At 40.8% G+C, this 18,154-nt stretch overlaps 1 protein-coding gene across 8 annotated transcripts in view; it reads left to right on the top strand.

Moving 5' to 3' along the window:
• Positions 1–18,154, top strand: part of ITCH (itchy E3 ubiquitin protein ligase) — a 116,565-nt gene that overhangs the window by 41,089 nt on the left and 57,322 nt on the right. For 7 of the 8 annotated variants that reach the window (XM_073309885.1, XM_073309879.1, XM_073309878.1 and 4 more), the window contains 3 exons: positions 3,285–3,426; positions 10,013–10,137; positions 11,501–11,638. In XM_073309885.1, coding sequence (XP_073165986.1) covers positions 3,285–3,426; positions 10,013–10,137; positions 11,501–11,638 — 405 coding nt within the window. Of the gene's footprint in view, positions 1–3,284; positions 3,427–10,012; positions 10,138–11,500; positions 11,639–18,154 lie in introns of those variants that run through there. The other variant, XM_073309883.1, reaches the window with a different exon arrangement.

The following is an 18,154-nucleotide window of genomic DNA, read 5'->3' as shown; positions in this document are numbered from 1 at the left end:
GCACCTGGAAGTGACTTTGGAATTTGATTCACCTGTCCATGGGAAGTCAGTGTGTTCGAATTGCAGGGTGGTGACGGTCTTGAAAGGGAAATGCTTGTCTCCACCTGTTGATTAAATAACTGGTTCCTTTGTGGGACCTTAATACTGCTTTAGCAGTTTTTATGGGACCTCTGTTCGAGTCTCTGGCAACTTCTTTCTCCCTTGTAGCAATAGCATCTGCAAGGAGAGAGAGAGAATTGCTGGCAGAGCCTCTTTTACGCGCAGTTTTCCAGAGACAAAGTAACCCTGCAGCCGCACCCTACGTTTTTATCTAAAGTGGTTTCTCGGTTTCACTTGAATAGAGTTATTTATCTACCAGGGTTCTTTCCTAAGATGCATTCAACCCCAGATGAGTAGCGTTGTCACACATTGGCTGTCAGATGATGCTTGGCTTTCTACCTGAATAGAATCTTTCTGTTCTTCTTCTCGTCCATATGCTTCATATGTGGACCGAATGAAGGGGCAAGTAGCCTCTTCACAGACAACCTCCAGGTGCATAACTTCCTATATCATGACAGCTTACGAAGTATCTCAGACTGTGCCTCCTCAAGGGTGTGAGCTCATTCCACAAAGGCCCAGGCAACATCGATGCCATTTCTAAGGGCTAGTAGTCTACACTGGAAGTGCTAGAGTTGTGCTGCTGTAGCGCATCTGGTGAGGCTGATGGGAGAGAGCTCCACCTCTGCGAGAGGTGGTAGCTCTGGAGGCGAGAAAAGCTCTCCTGCTGACGTAGCGCTGTCCAAGCTAGCACTTAAGGCAGTGTAACTTATGTCATTTAGGGGCATTGATTATTCACACCCCTGAGCAACGTAAGTTATAACAAAGTAAGAGCTAGTGTATACCAAGCCTTAGCGACGTTCCTATACTGGACATTTGTAGGGCTGCCACTTGGTCCTGCGCACCTAGGTTTACAAACCATTTTGCCACTACTGCTGCATCTAGATCAGATGCAAACTTTGGGAAGGCAATCCTGTAGTCCTTTTTTAAATAGACTCCAAGCCCCACTTCCTGTGAGTACTGATTGAGTCACCTGCATGGAATACATGGCTGCATCTACTCAGAGGTGAAAAACAGTTCCATACTTGTTTTGCAATGGTTATTCTTCAAGATGTGACATAGACATGTTATTTCACAACCCATCCTCCATCCTGTCTGCATCAGAGACTGTACTCTTGAAATTCAGTGTGAAAGAACTGATGGGGTTGTAGTAGGAAGAGAGCCTAGGGTAGCACACAGAGGGAACACATGCAGCCAAACATCCGACTACACGGGGTTGGGGTGGCGCGATCCTTACAAAACCAGGGTAGGAGCTAGGGCCACAGGGTGTAATGCGCACCCCTACTGGTGCTGCCAGGCAAAGTTCTCCAGCTTTGGTGTGCTGGGTGCGCTCACTCCTACTTGGAATACACATCTGCATTTGTTACAACCGGAACATGGACAGTCTGACTTAGTGGTCAGAGTGGGAGTCTGGCTGGGTCAGATACCAGGAGATCAGAGTCCGAAACAGGCCAGAGGGCAAACCAAGAGTCAGTTGTCAGGAGGCAGGCAGGGTCAGGTTACCAGGAGATCAGAAGCAGAAAACAAACTTGAGAGCAGAACCACAGATTGATAACCAGAGTTAGGCCAAGTCAGGATATCAGGAAGTCAAGCCAGGGGACCAGGAGCAGGAAGTAGAAGGATCACAGTCCAGAGCAAGGTGGATTCCAGTTGCATGGACAGCTTCCTGTTCCGGGTTTGAATAGGAACTGTGGACCAGTCAGCTTCCAGGATTGAGATCCTCAATCTGAGTTCAGCTCCTATTTTGCCAGCAGTTAGCACATTTCTGTGTGGCAGGTTGGAAGCTACTGGCTCCGAAGAGCCCTGTGGGCCAGGGTTCAAGACCCACGGTCCCTGATAGCATCACATCTTGAACAACAGTTACAGTACAAGTAAGTAACTGTTTTTTATCTGAATGCCATGGGGTGACATTAATTTCCTTTGAATAATCAAGGGTAAATATGGGTTGCTGCTGCCAGGATGCTACACAGCTACTAAATGTTGCAGAGTTTAAACACTTAAGGATTCTGATTATAAAGCTTCCTATATAGAAGATTTCACATGCCTTATGTCAAACTTTAAGGGACCCCTCTGATCTTTCGCTAACCAAGAGCTTCAGTCAATGAGCTTCATGTTCAAATAATGGAGGTCCCGTTGTCGTAGTAATAGACTAGAGGAAATTTAGATTTTCAGGTAATGAACTTGCAAATAACATGAATTCATCTGTTCCTGAGCACATACAGGTCTTCGAGTCAAATTGCCTCTAAAGAGATTGGCATTGTACACATATGCATATCTAATAATGTTATAAGGAAACTGACAAGCCAAATAAAGTGTCTAATAATGTGTAAACACACTGGTAAAAGTTAGTGCAAATCTTGTTCTTTGTTCAAATCACCAAAAAACCTAACTCTCTTTGGATGTGCATTTTAAATGCACTGGTGAAATTTTCTACTGGAGTCATCCTAAGCAATTTCATGTGCGATCTTATCCAGGCAGGGAAGGATGAACCAAGGCAGGCAGCTGCAGTATGAGGCAGGGTCTGAACATTGTAGCCTCTTTGAAGAGGGCAACATGCACCTCCCTAACTAGTATGACCTGGAGACACCAAACACGTTAGCTTCCTGGAGGTCATCTGCAGCTGTTATTTTCTAGCCATGTTGGTGTGAGAATACTTTCATGTACTCAGCTAGTGTTTGCAGAAAGAAAAGGAGGACTTGTGGCACCTTAGAGACTAACCAATTTATTTATCTCTAAGGTGCCACAGGTACTTCTTTTTTGTTTGTGGATACAGACTAACACGGCTGCTGTTCTGAAACCTGTCATTATATCAGCTGGTGTTGGAGCAGTGATCTTTCTGCTCTCAGAGCAGCTGAATTCTTCAAATCCAGTGTCTGCGTAAAATTCTTCTTTGATTTGAAATCACAGTATGCAAAAGTGTGATTTGTCATACCAGTGAATCTAGTTCAAGGTAAAGATAATTCTTGTGCAGTAGTCTTGTGGGGTTTATTTTATTTGAGCTGTATTACATATCAGTGTATTTTAGGTTATAACAGCCATAGCTACTTCCAATAGTAAGGAGAACAATGTTGTATGCATTTTTAAAAAATTAGTTTCTTACAGGAATGCAGCTAGTTTTCAAAGTGCATTTTTAACAGTTAGCTTATTGAATAGAATAAAATATTCATTGTTTTCCCCTTTTTTAACAGTTATCTCAGCAAAATTAAAAGAAAATAAAAATAAATGGTTTGGACCTAGCCCTTATGTGGAAGTCTCAGTGGATGGACAGTCAAAGAAGACAGAAAAATGCAACAATACAAATAGTCCGAAGTGGAAGCAACATCTTACAGTGTAGGTTTGGAGCTGTTTTTGCTTTACAGATCAATATATGAAATGTAATCATTATTATGTTATAGGCAATTAATGTAAAGAATCATTTCTAAACAGTGTGCTCTGTGTTGTAACAACACAATATGACAAAACCAGTATTTTTCATATTAAAGAAAAAGGTGGTACACTTCTACCCCGCTAGAGCGTGGTCCTCAGGAGCCAAAAAATCTTACTGCGTTATAGGTGAAACCACGTTACATCGAACTTGCTTTGGCCTTTAGCATTTCCGTTACTAACAGTCACTTCCCATCCACATTCCCGCCCCCTGATAGGCCCGCTGGGACTCCCACGCCCTATCCAATGCCCCCATCCCCTGACCGTCCCACCCCCAGAACCTCCGAACCATCCAACCCCCCATTCTCCCTGTCCCCTGACTGCCCCCCAAGACCCTCTGCCCCTTATCCAATCCCTCGGCCGCAGGCCAGCACCCTTAACACACCGCTCAGAGCAGCGTGTCAGAGCCAGAAGCACTGATCCGCCGGAGCACGCAGCGCCGCCGACACCCCCCCCCCCCCCCCCCCCCCTGGCGCTGCTTTACCACATTATATCCGAATTCATGTTTTATTGGGTCGCGTTATATCAGGGTAAAGGTGTACTGTAATACGGCTGCTATAGTATGGACTGCTGAGGACCTGGGAGTTGGTGCTTCCAGGAAGTTGGGCCCCCACAAGGCAGGCTGCCAAGGAACCAGGCAGGTTTCTTTCATAATTCTACTGGGTCCTGTCAGAATTTTGTCAAAATCAAACCGTCTTTGTGAAATGTTTAGATTTCAATGAATCGACAAATACTAATGAAAACCTTTTCATGTTCTCTGTGTGTGTGTGTGTGTATATGTGTGTGTGTGTGTGTATATCTCCTATGTTCCATTCTATGCATCCGATGAAGTGGGCTGTAGCCCACGAAAGCTTATGCTCAAATAAATTTTAGTCTCTAAGGTGCCACAAGTCCTCCTGTTCTTTTTGCAGATACAGACTAACACGGCTGCTGCTCTGAAACCTGATGAAAAGGTGTTTTTTCTGGTCCGTTTTAGCTCCTACTTTGCTGTGGTAGCCACAAATTACTTTTTTTCTCCTTGGACGTTCTAAAACTAGTAGAAATGTATGCAGTTTAATTGTTCGTGTTGGTTTCTTCCATGACACCTTAGAGGAGAAAAGAGGCCAAAATAAGCTGATCGTCTTTTAATGTCACTTAACCCTTCGTCTAAAGATCTTCTGTCCTACCCGCTGTGCTGCTGCCATTTCAACAGAATGTGGTCGGACTCAGTAAAACGTTAAGGCGTGGCCACATGAGCTGGAATGTATAGTAAGGTATTCATAATGTTGTAAAGACCTATTAAAAAAAGCATGTCCCTTCCTCTAAGAAATTAGTCTACGTCAGGTCAATAGCGCAGCAAAAATGACCTCAAGTGGTAGTGGGCAGAAAGGACCACAAAAGACAATGTTAGACTGCAGGGAGTCTAAGGAAGTGCTTTGCCGGGATAGTGTACCTATTTTTTTTCCCCCTCACTCCCCAGAGAGAGTAGTGAATGAAAAATTAACTTGAAAGGAGACATTTGGAGGAGAGCAGAGATGCTTGGGAATAAATATCACCTCTTTTGTAAAGCACTTGGAGAATTACTTATGAAAAGTGCTATATAACCGCTAGGTATTAGTCTTACATAATGGAACAGAAACTGTTCCAGATCTAGGTGACAATGTGAAGAAAAAACTGTTGTAAATGGGAGGAGGAGACAGAGAACAGAGGCTTAGGCAGAGTGTAAGACCTAATCAGATGTTGTTGTGGAAATAGCATTTGAGATTCAGAAGCCACATGAGCACTGTGATATTAGTGGTGTTATGGGTGTTATCTATACCAGCAAATATAGGACCCCTAATTCAGCAAGGTAGGAGGTTGCAGAGCAGGTTAGAGGATATGATGATATTTTATTTAGACTGGAAACACTTGATACAATGCCTAACGATATCAGTTGGGGCTTCTGTGCTACCATACTGCAAATACATAAAAATAGCCAAGTTTTCTCTACACTGCAGCCTCCACCATTGCCGATGCTGGTAGAGGAGCATTGGTGGAGAATTCTAGGTCTTAATTTTCTTATGGTAGACAATGCCTGAAAAAGACAGCCAGCACAGTAGAGTCTTGCTGGAGAAGAGACAACTGAATGTGAAGTGGAACAAAGTATAAACAGTTGATGGAATTAAGGGGAAAGGGTGATGAGTAGCAGAATAGGTAGACGTTATTTATTTTATGTCAGCGATGTTTTTAGAATGGACTGGACGGGATAGGTGAATACCAGGAAGATGAGTAGCAGTCAGGATTCACATGTGGGTTTTAACAGTAGAAACAATGTCACAGTATTTTACAAAGGTTAGGAGGAAAAAGCCATGATCCTCAGCTCACCCTTACAGTGTGCAGTGTGACAAATTAATGCCGAAAAGTTCAGGCCTCTAATGCACACACCCTCACAAAGGGAATTCTCCTTCCTTACTGGAGGAAGGCCAGCAGTCCAAATCAAAGTTAGAGAATCAAGTATTTAAAATATATATTTAGCCAAAACCCCCAAACAGACCCCTTTCAGGTAAGGGTATACAGAGTTTAGTAAACTAAACTTAAAGGTCTACAGATGCCCTAGTTGAGCTATAGCCTCCACATATCCCTCTGAGAAAGTAATAGTGGGATAGGGATTTCCTCCCACTCGTAAAAGACTGGGAAAGTATCAGTTTGTCATTCTCAGTTACTGTGGGTTACCATGCCCTAATGTCCAGGTTATTGTTCCTAGATTCTGTAGTAGGTTACAGTGCCTCTCCACTTCCTCCCCTCTAGCAAGTGGCTTTGGAGCGTAGAGAGGGATAGCAACACAAATGGGAAAGAACCAGCAGGCAGTAAAGGGTCTCTTGGCCCACTCTTTATTTATCTCTGTCCTCTCCCCCACCCCACCTCCATTCATAAGTTCCAGAAGGTTCCTTAGCGTGCACCAGTCAAAATTTATCCTGGTATCAATACTTGAGATAAATGTGCCTATTTTTCTCGTTGTCAGGGACTCGTAGTTTCTAACTGGGAGAGAGTTTTATCTGAAAGAGTGGCCACCTAAGTATACTGGCCTTCGCAGGTAGCCAGGTACAGGCAGGCATAGGTTTTATGATTGAAAGAGGGGACTGAGACAATCAGGGGATATTAGGTCAACAATATTAAAGTCAAAAATATGAAATGTCATCTGACCCTTCAAGTGCCCCGCATGCTTTCACAAGAAGTGCTAATGCTGGTGGACAGTATTTCAAGTGTGGCCCCTCTCAACCTAAAAAGAGAGAGAGAGAAAAATCACATGGCCTAAGGGCTTCTCCCTGAGTTAGAGGGAGGAGTAAGGGCATGCAGATAGCCTTTCTTATTATCCTATGAATGGAATTAATAGAATCAGGCCTTTATTCCAAACTGTGCCTAGTTCTCTGCCCCCCAACCCCCATCTCCCCAAAACTAAAAAATTTCAGAAGGCCACAACAGTTTTTGACCCTAAATATCTCAGTAGATCAAGGAAGAAATCAAAATTCAATATGGAGGCCTTGAAATCTGTATTGGCCACTATCAGCAAAAGAAACTTCATGAAGAATGCCTATCTCATAGTTTCACAGATGCTCCTATATTTTGTTTTTGAACCACAACACTACCAGTACAGGTCCTTGTCCTTTGATTTAGCAACAGCCCAGAAGTATGTTTACCTCACATGTTTACAGAAGTGCTGGTAGTGTTAATAGGAGCTCTCAGCCAGGAGAGGATCCATGTCATCCTCTTCCTGGACAATTTTTTTATCTGAGCCTTATTCAGAACTAGGGTTACGGATAGCACCATCCTGACAATAAGGGTGCTGCAGACTGAGTCAATTAACATAGTCTCAGCAGATTCCCCATCATAGAGTGGAGACAGATAATGTCCTCCACAAAGTTTGTGTGTTGCAGGAAAGATGGGAGAAGCTGAGGAGTCTTATCAAAATCATCAACCACTCAAGGGATGTATTCATTCATACACTTCAATGGCTTCTTGAAAAGACATTCTTAGTGGGCCAGTGCTCACAGGAGGCCACTACAGAGCTTCCTCTTATCCCTCCCTGAACTATCTCTTACCTTCACTGAGGGATGGGTCTCTCTCCCCAGTGGGATTTGCAGGTTATTGAATGAGTGAATAAGGTGAATGAGTTCAAGCAGATTCAAGTTGGGGTTCCCAATAGGACAGTTATCACCACAGATGCAGGCCTGGAGAGATGGGGTGTTCATGTGAGATCAAGATATGTGGTCCAAGTAAAAGAACGAGCACAGTATAAACTGGTGAGAGCTCATGGCAATCCAGTATGGTGTCAAGTCTCTGCTCCCATATCTGGACTCCCTCCTGTGCTCATCATAACAGGCAACACCTCAGCCATGTTATACATCAACAGATATAGCAGAACAAGGATGACTGCCAGTCAAAGAGAAGCTTATCTCCTGATGACTTGGAGAGGAGAGAAGCAGCCAATTCACTCCCTTCCTTCTCATCCAAGGGAAAAAGAATCATATGGCCAACTGGCTCAGCATGCAAAAATTAGATAATTTAGAATTGGACGTATACCCAGAGGCATTTCATTTCCTGGTGAAAGAATTTGGTCTTCTAGCAACAGATCTGTTTGCCTCCCACTTAAATCACAAGGTTTCAGTGTCTTCTCTTTTTGGCCTTCCCTCCACTCTCCTGATCGTCTGTAGCATTTTTGTGAGACACAGCACTGGTACTTCTGATAGCCCTGTACGGGGCAAGAAGGCCTTGGTTCTCTGAGCTCCTCGACATGGCATAAAAACTTCCCATACTCTTTCCATCAAGATGGGACCTAATATTACAAGGGCCAATCATGTATCTGAATCCAGACAGTCTGCGCCTAGCTGCCTGGCTCTTGAATGGAGATTCTTAAGTCAGAAAGGTTGTTCATGACAGGTAAAATACACACTTTTATTTTCCAGAAAGAAAACTAACTCAGTAAATTCAAGAGCCTGTTTGAGCTCTACCCCTTGCTGCCAAGACTAGGGTCTCACCCCTACATGATGTGTGTCCATCAATTCTCTTCAGGATGGACTTAGGTTAGGCCTTGCAGTTCCAAAATTCAAACCTCAAGGTGCTGCATTGTCTCGCATCCTGACTGCAGTAGGCAGGTGGTAGATTGCATCTTACCCAGGTGCCTGAACTTTTTTTCTTTTTTCTCTTTTCTCTTTTCTTTTCTTTTCTTTTTCTTTTCTTGAGAGCAGCATCTCTTCTACATCCTCTTGAGGAGGAGCACAGAGTTATTTCAAGGGATTTTAACCTGGTTCTCAGTGCCAATTGAGGTCCTCCATTTGAGCCACTCATGAAGGTGTGTCATTACTTTCTAGCCATTAAGGTAGCCTTTTGGTAGCAACCATGTCAGTTCACGGGGTACCTGAGTTGAGAGTTCTTTTCCTGGAGTCTCAGTACTACACCTTCCATAAAGATAAAGTGGTACTCAGAACTTACCCTGCCCTTTATTCCCAAAGAGTGATTCCAGGGTCCCAAACACAAGAAATTGTCCTTCCATCCTTCTGCCCAGCTCCATCTCACCCCAAAGAGAGAACGTGGTATACTTTGAGAGCTCTGGAGATGTCTCAGGTAACATCTCCACTGCACAGCTCAGTTCAGAAAGGCAAATGCTTTTGTTTGTTGCTTTATCATCTGGGGTCAAAAGGGAAAGAAGGCTTCAAAATCTTCCATTTCCAGGTGGCTAAACTATTGTATATCAGAAGCATGCAGAGCAAAAAGCATAACTCCATCTTCAAAATCACTCCCTCATGGCTATGGTGGTTGAAAAGATCATATGCCTCATACGAGGAAATCTGTAAAGCAGCCAGCTGCTCGTCTGTTCATACCTTCTCCAAATTCTACAAACTAGATATGCAGTCATCATCTGATGCTGCCTTTGGTAGACAGGTGCTCCTTGCTGTAATATCCCAGTGACTGTTGGGAAAGGGATACACTCTTTGACATCACAAAACTGATGTGTTTATATGTAGGTGTTAAATACATACATATAACACGTGTATATCGTTCCTCCCCCCTCAGCCTGAGTGAATGCTACTATGAAAATCCCAGTGTCTTAGATCTTTAGATTTCACTACAAATGAGAATAGACAAATATTTTTCTCTAATATTTTGGTTATAGCAATTTTAGGTATTAATTGTAACAGTTAATATCAATTTTCAAGTATGATTAAGTTGATTATTTCTGAGTTTAAGAGGCACACCATCTCCACTTTCTGACCCAAGCATGGACAGTTTTAGCAACAATTTTGATTTCTCTTTATCTTTGACTGGTATCTTGCTTTCCTGTCATCCACATAACAAGAAAATTAATACATTTTAAGCTGTTATTTAAAAAAAATCTTTGACGTTTGGTGTGGCAATATTACCATTTTTATTTTCAATAAGCTTTGTTTTTTAAATGAAGGCTGATGTGTATCACAGTTTGTTTGTGACACTTTGCCTAGTGTTCACCATTGTCCTGTTCTCTGTACGTTTCCAACAGAATTGTCACTCCTGTCAGTACATTAAACTTTCGAGTCTGGAGCCATCAGACATTAAAGTCTGATATTCTACTGGGTAGTGCTACTCTGGAGGTTCATGAGACATTGAAATCAAACAATATGAAACGTAAGTATGTAACTAAAAAAATTTACCTTATTTGTGTGAAATTTTCCAGACTTGCATTATATGGTAGTTCAAGGTGCTGTGTTTAACCCTTTCAGGAGTTCCAAACAATAATATGACAATTTATCTAAAGTATATCTTCTCTTTTTTGTTTACTGATTCTATTTAAGGGCTTTCTCTCGCAATTTATTTCATTCTGGCTGATCATGCAGTGTAGTCTTACTTATAATACACTGTTTTTATAGTGATATTACAAACATGGTATTTTACACCTCACTGGTGTGGAGTAAGAGATGGAATGTGGGAGTGAAAAATCAAACTGAAGATTGGAAAAGAATTATTTTAACGTTAAACATTGTCTGAGTCGTGTTCCTGGCACCAGACACACAAATATGCACGTGAAGGTTGTTTTTGTTTGCTTGTTTGTTTAAATTGATTAGATGCTATATCATTTCAGAATATTCAAATATCTTATGTAGCTGAATATGTGCACCTCCCACGTTGTTTGAAAGGGAAGCACATTGAATACTGTATTACAAAAACCCTCCTCAGAGAATCCACATTACTATTGCACATACCTTTGCATTGGCTCCATTTTGTTTTGGCTTTCCAAAGAGTTATTTGTTTGGGGTTTTTCAAATGTCTGTACTGTAATTGCAGGACTTATAGGTATCCGTGTAACAGTGCAGAACAGGCCAGTGCCCTGACAGGTGTGTGATTCCACTGCTAAAGTTGGAAGAAAGTTAACTTGGGGACTCTTGCTCTATGTAGCATCAGATATTCTGTTGTGATATTGCAAAGATATTTATCCTAAACTGTGTTCCATTGTGACCTGATGCAGAGGCTTAGCCTGTAAAAGTAAATACCCTTCCTTCTGTAGATACAGGATAAAAGCTTCATGTTTTTAAATGTACATTTTTTCAATGACTGGATAAATATTCTTGTCTGTATATGAAACTTGTATATGCACTTAATGAGGAATATTATGAATTCTGGTTCTTAAAGGTGTTCTGGAGGTCAGCTCTAGGAGTTGTTTGAGAGATGTGGTCCAGTGGTCTAAACACAAGACAGCCAGAAACTCCAGAATTCTGACTTCTGCTCTAATTCTGGTTCTTTCTGTGTTCAAGCCACTTCACAGTTCTACCTCAGTCTCCCCATCTTTAAGGGAATAATGCCTACTTACAGGAGGTTTGGGAGGATTGTTTGCAAAAAGCATAAATATTATTAACATTAGTCCTATGGGGATTCAGAACTGTTCTATTTTATAATACTTTCCTTTGGATTTATGATAATTTCTTTAATAAAATGTAACAATATGTTAACATAAAGGGAAGCTTCTAATTTTTCTGTACTTTTTCTTTTCTAGTTGAGCAAGTGGTAGTGACGTTGCAGCTTGTCGGTTACCGAGAACCAGCAGAGGTGATAGGAGACTTGTCTGTTTGTCTGGATGGGATGCAGGTAGATCCTGAGCTCTTGATTAATGGTGATGCCACGACTATAAGAAGTGAGTGTTTAAGTATTATAGGGTGTGTAGTCTCTGCTTATCTAAAGCTGTTTACTGGAAGATAGTACAACATTTTATTTATAATAATTTACAACATTTTATTGATAATAAATACTTATATTGCACTCTTGTAAAGACTAAACTCTTCCATTAACCTTTGTTTCTTTTGAAGTTTGAATTTGTGATCCATAAAATAACTCAATAAAAGGAGTGATGGGACTTCAAAATATTTTATTTCAAGATTCATTCCAATGTTCAGTCTGACTTTCCTTTCTTTGTGTCATCTGTTTCATTCACAGTTTTCTGAATTCTTTGTTCTTTCTGTTTCATTTTTTTAAAGCTGAACAGATTATTACAGACTCATAGCCAAGTGTGCTAGTTACTTTATTATGCAGCTCGTGTCTGCATGTTTGTAGAATATCAGTAAATGAAATGGTTTTTTTCCTAGGAGCCTACCATTTAGGCACTTTGGGTTTCTTATTTCCTCGCAAAGCTTTTTATTTATCTGTAGATTATAAAGTCAGCTGTTTGGGTGTCTGGAGTTGCGCTCTCCTTGTCATTTAACTGTATTTTATCCATGTCTGTCTTTCCCTGTGGTTCTTTTTTTTTTTAATGGATCTTAAAGTATGAGCAGCTGACACAGTACTTTGAGTTGGAGCTGCTGTGTACTGCATAGAGATGTCAGATGGACTCTGCCTTCAGCATCTGATAATCTGCAGATTAACTGCATTAATCATTAATTTTTTTACACTCTGCACTTTGAACTAACAGCATATTCCAGTATTCAGATGAGCACTTTCAAGAATGCTCTTTCTACCAGAAAATAATCTAGAAGCTTGAATAGTGAATCAGTGTAGCAATAGTCATACTATGACCTAAACTGCCTTAATGTAATTCTGAGGAGACACCATTGTGGGCAGTAGTCTCACATCCTGAATTTTCAGAGTCCCAGTTTTGAAAATGCTTTTACATAGTTCACCCAGCTCTTCAAGAAGGAGCCACAAATATATTATAATGGAGGTTTTGCAAATCTTTTGGTCCCTACCTCTAACACAAGGGCCCTCCCATGTGTTTTACTTTCATCCTAAGTTCTGTGTGTGTGTTCAGTGCATAGTGCCCTGGAGTCCTAGTCCATGACTGGGGCTCGTAGATATTAGTGCAGTACCAATAATATTGGGCACCTATTCTCTGGACCATGCTACTTTATCTCTCAATCCCAAACTATCTTCCATGCCTTCCTTGATGTCAAAATACGTCTATCCAGCTGTCAAAACCACCAGCTTTCCTAACTGACATAGTCTTCAACGTAGTTGAACATCATCAGTACGTAAATCTGTGGCATTTGAAAACATAGGAGTAATGCAAAATAATCTGAATTTAATAACAAAATAAAAGGAATACTGTAATTACTGCATTACTCACTTTCATATTTCATTGCTAATTATACCTTTTCTTAATTTATCTAAAGTTGCCACGATGTACAGTGCTGCAGAACACAGGGTGTGGCCTTTTGGATTCGTCAGGGAGAGACAGCTTTTAAATAGTACCTCAGGGTTATGGTAGTCTTGTTTAAAAGTCTTTCAGTTTCGAAAGGCTTGTGTACACCATGGGGTAATGCTGACTACAGGGGTATGATTTCTAAAGCATACTAACATACTCTGTATTAATTGGTCTGTGTAGACCTTGCTGGTTTCAAACAGGACGATGTTAAAGAGCACTAGGGAACCATTAGTGCACGCCAGTAGGGTCTACATGGATCAATTAATGCACAGTACATTTCACTTTAGAAATCAGAACCCCATAGTCTGCATTACCCCACTGTGTAGACAAGCCCTAAATCAAACAGAGTACTTTAAAGTCCACCACTTTTGTCACTGATTATTCGAAACAAGAGCTGCTGTTCATGAAGAATCTATAATTGCTGCTTGCTAAAAAGCCAGAAGAGGGAGCACAAATTGCATTCCCAATGTTTTGCTGACCTCTTCAGTGGCAAATAGCTTAATACAATATTTTTAAGATTAAAAACCTTGAAGAATAAGAGCAGCATTTGCAGTTACGCTACAATAAAAATAGGGGTTCTCAGCACTGATGGTTGAGAGCAATAAGATAAAAATTTCTCCTGTAGAGCAGGACAAGGGGCATTGTGAAAGGTTTATCCTTTCTTCAGAGAAGTCCAATATTGGCTGCTGTCGGAGATTATGTACCAGATTAGGTGGATCATTGGCAATTGCAAGCTTGGCAATTCATATGATGCTGTTACTGCAAAACCAAAAGGAGGTGAACAATAAATGTCATGTTAATTTCAAGTGTCATTTAAATATCATAAGAAATCAGAGAGAGAATTAGCATATTAGCCTTTTACGTTTACTTACTACTTCTGAAGACGTCTGTGCTCAAACCTGACTCCCTGGTCACAAGTGAAAATAAGTTGTTTTTTGTTGGTATCATCCCTCCCCCTATTTACCATGTTATCACGTTGTGACGGGTTAGATCACAGAAACCCCCTGGGGGCTGCCAATTGATGTGCCAAGACTACTTCTGCCCCTGCTTTCCCTGCCCTCCAAGCTTGGCACTTCAGTGCCCTGCCTGGTTTGAGCCAGGCCCGCTAGCCTGCTGCAAACCCAGACCCAGGTCTGAACCATGTCCCCTAATAGCTGTAGGCTTAAACTGAAAGAAGCTTTAGAAGTGTTCCTGTCTTTAACACTCAGATGCTCAACTCCCAGTGGGTCCAAACCCCAAATAAATCTGCTTTAAAGCTTATACAGGGTAAACTCATAAATTGTTCACCGTCTATAACACACACAGAGAGAGAGAGAGAGAGAGATGTACAGCTGTTTGCCCCTCCAGGTTTTAATGCATACTCTGGGTTAATTAATAAGTAAAAAGTGATTTTTATTAAATACAGAAAGTAGGATTTAAGTGGTTCCAAGTAGTAACAGATAGAACAAAGTGAATTACCAAGCAAAATAAAATAGAACATGCAAATCTATGTCTAATACAGTAAGAAAACTGAATACAGATAAAAAGAAAAGGAGTACTTGTGGCACCTTAGAGACGAACAAATTTATTTGAGTATTAATAAATTTGTTAGTCTCTAAGGTGCCACAAGTACTCCTTTTTTCTTTTTGCGGATACAGACTAACGCGGCTGCTACTCTGAAACCTGAATACAGATAAAACCTCACACTCAGAGGTGTTCCAGTAAACTTCCTTTTACAGACTAGTCTCCTTCTAGTCTGGGTCTAGCAATCACTCACACCCCCTGTAGTTCCTGACCTTTGTTCCAGTTTCTTTCAGGTAGCCTCTCCACCACAAAGGATCTCTCTTGAGCCAGCTGAAGACAAAATGGAGGGGCCTCTGTCACAGGCTTAAATAGATTTTCTCTTGTGGATGGAGACTCCCTCCTATGCAAAGTCCAGCTCCAAGATGGAGTTTTGGAGTCACCTAGGCAAGTCACATGTCCATGCATTACTCGGTTTTTATAGGCAGCAGCCATTGTTTGCATGCTACCTTGAATGTCCTCATGTAGACTTCTTTTGTGGATTGGAATCTTACAAGATCCATTGTGCGTTAAGTGCTTCTTGATTGGGCACTTAATTTGCACATTCCTTTCTCAAGAAGCTGACCAAATGCTTTACAAAGGCTACTTAAAAATCAAGCAAGTACACAGCCAATATTCATAACTTCAAATACAAAGATGATACATGCATACAAATAGGATGAATAGATTCAGTAGATCATAACCTTTAGAGACATGTTACATGGCATATGTAGCATAAAATATATTCCAGTTATGTCATATATACATTCATAAGCATATTTCCCTAAAGCCTTATGGGCTGCACCGTCACACACACGTTATCACATAGCTTGCCCAGATGGGAATTTCTTCTAAAGAAAGGACAAGGACTGGAATTGCATGGGATTTGCAGTGCGTGGTCTAGGTATGTTGATAGAATTAGGCAGGAAAACTTGCACGCCTCTTTCTGTACTGCATTTGGTTTGAGCTTGTGCTTCTAGTTTCTCCCTTTCCTGAGCACTGAATTCACTCACTAAATTAAAAAATGTATACTTGTAAATGGAAAGAGGAAAAATTAGATAGGGAAATTAATTTTTATTTTCAAACGCCTAGGAACAATATCAGAAATCGCACAGAGCCTGAAGTACCAGCATAAATGACTAAACGTGATATTGGGCAACTATGAAGTAAAATGTTCAAAAATTTTACCTGTGCTGCCGACTCTGTGTTTAATATGTTTAAGAGTTGGAGGTTAGCAGAATTTTTGATGCTTTTTAAAAATGTGGTTCTGCCCTAAGACACTGTAAAATGACACCACCTTACTCTGCAGATCTACTTCCTGTGTGTATTTAGATTCAGATCTTCTCACTTTTGTGATGAAATAAATTCTTTTTTTTTTTCTTACGCTTCATCATTCATAAGTTCCAAACAGTTACACCAATGTCAGTAGTACAATGGACTGCACAGATGTTAAATTTTATTGCTGTATAAGCTGGATAGCCCAGGCTCAGTTTGCAGGGCTAGAGGTCAACAACAACAAAAAATCATTATACTTTTAAGTGGAGCATGTTTGTTACAGTAATCAGTAAACATGAAGCCCATGATGCCACTTGTGAGTCCTTTATCAGAGTTAGGTCTTCACTGTACAAACATTATCTGTATCATAGCATCCGAGTAGATCAGCCAAAACAGTCTTCTAATGTCAAGTCCACCTTGACTAACTTGGTGACTCTAAATTTTTTATGTAGGGCTGTATAAAACTGACTTAGCTGGCTCATTCTACCAAAGTATTGAGACTAATGCTGAATTCGTAATTCTGAAAGAGATTTCTGCTTTCCTAAGAAAACTTAGAGCCAGATTTAGAACAGTGAAGACAAGAGGAAACAGTGGGTCTCAACGCTTCTTGAGATTTCATGCCTTTTCATGACTCAGCAAAAAATACATTTAAAAATAGGTGCCATTGACATTAATTTTCCTCCTTGTTTTTGGCAGCTATTCCTTCCGGTTATTGCTCCTTACTACTTTGTGTTCTTCTTCACAGCTGTGCCTTGGTAATGTGTGAAATGGATTAATTGAAATGAATTCCTTGATAGAGAATCTTCATTATAGTTTTCATTTAGGTTCCTTTTTTCTTCAAATTAGAGTAAACAAACTTTTGCTTTCATTGAGACAGTGCATTAACTATTCATTCTTTTTAGACGAGTCAAGTATAAAATCAAGGATTCTTTCCAATGTTTTAGAAAGTCACCTCATGTTATTGGCAGACGTCAGCTATCCTATTCTTAAAGGCTTGCTGGGGGGAGAAAGAAGGAAACAAATATCTAACGTGCTTTACTTTGTTGATTAATGAGATTCTTTAAGGACCTCTAACTTTAAAAAAAAAAAATTTTAAAAATGAAAATGCATAGTATCTTTGTCTTCTCCTTACTGTTGTAACCCAGGTTTACAGACTGTGGTGCTCTGTCCCCCTCTAGTAGCTGGACCATGCGTATAGATTTTTTGAGTGCACTAAGGGCCTTGAGCTAACAGACCCAGGTCTTTTATCTCAGGCAGTGGAGGCTCAGGTCCCTGGTTTGACTTCCCACCTGCTCCCCACAGGCATCAAGTTACACTATTATTTTGGATCTTCCTTGAATAAAAGCTCTCCCCCCTACTGATCCTTCAAGAAAAATAGTCCTCCTCTGCTTAGCTCCCAATCCATAGACCTACAGGTGACTTAAGAAGTTACACATTCAGTGTTATAACTTCACTGCAGGATCAACGAGGAAGAGCAAGGCTGTAGAGGAACAAACTCTTGTTTAAATACAGATGTTATTGGAAACTAACAAGATAAAAACATAAATATGAAGGGCCACTATTTGAGAGGAGGAAAAGTAACCAATACATTCTTATTATGCACTCTAAGGGAATAGTTATATATGTAGTTGTGGGAAGTACTTGCAATATTCTATATATACGTCATGTGTTTTTTCTGTTCTTGGAATTACAATTGCTTGCTTTCTCGATCTGATTAAATTAATATATTATATTACATATGTGCTTATTTCTGCCTAGATTTCTTTTTTTATATTGTCCCCATCATAGTGATATCTGAGCATTTGGTTAACTTTATATTTCTCTGTGGAAGCCAGACATAGGCTAATGTGCAGTCAGTACTACCAACTCACAGTATCACAAGTGCTGTGCTTTGGGGCCAGATTTGTACAAGGCAGTTGCATGAAGAGCTACAAGAAACTCTGGAGTTTAGACTGATCTGCTACAGTTCTGTTTGAGGCCACCAGGAACTGCTGTTCTGCTTGGAGAGTAGCCAACTGCTAAAGCTCTCAATGGTTCCTCTGTTATTCTCTCTGAGTAACCTACAGAGCAATGGGGAAAGTGCCCAGGTTAAGAGAGCACCAGAGAGATGGCCCAGCAAAGCAGCAGGAACCAACCCCACACCTGTTGTCACCAAGGGAGGAATCCATGAAGCAGAGAAAGGAAAAATTCCAGAAGTACAGC

This window comes from Lepidochelys kempii, chromosome 13 (assembly GCF_965140265.1).
Source record: "Lepidochelys kempii isolate rLepKem1 chromosome 13, rLepKem1.hap2, whole genome shotgun sequence".
Taxonomy (NCBI): Eukaryota; Metazoa; Chordata; order Testudines; family Cheloniidae; genus Lepidochelys; species Lepidochelys kempii.
This window is presented reverse-complemented; position numbering and strand designations above follow the sequence as displayed.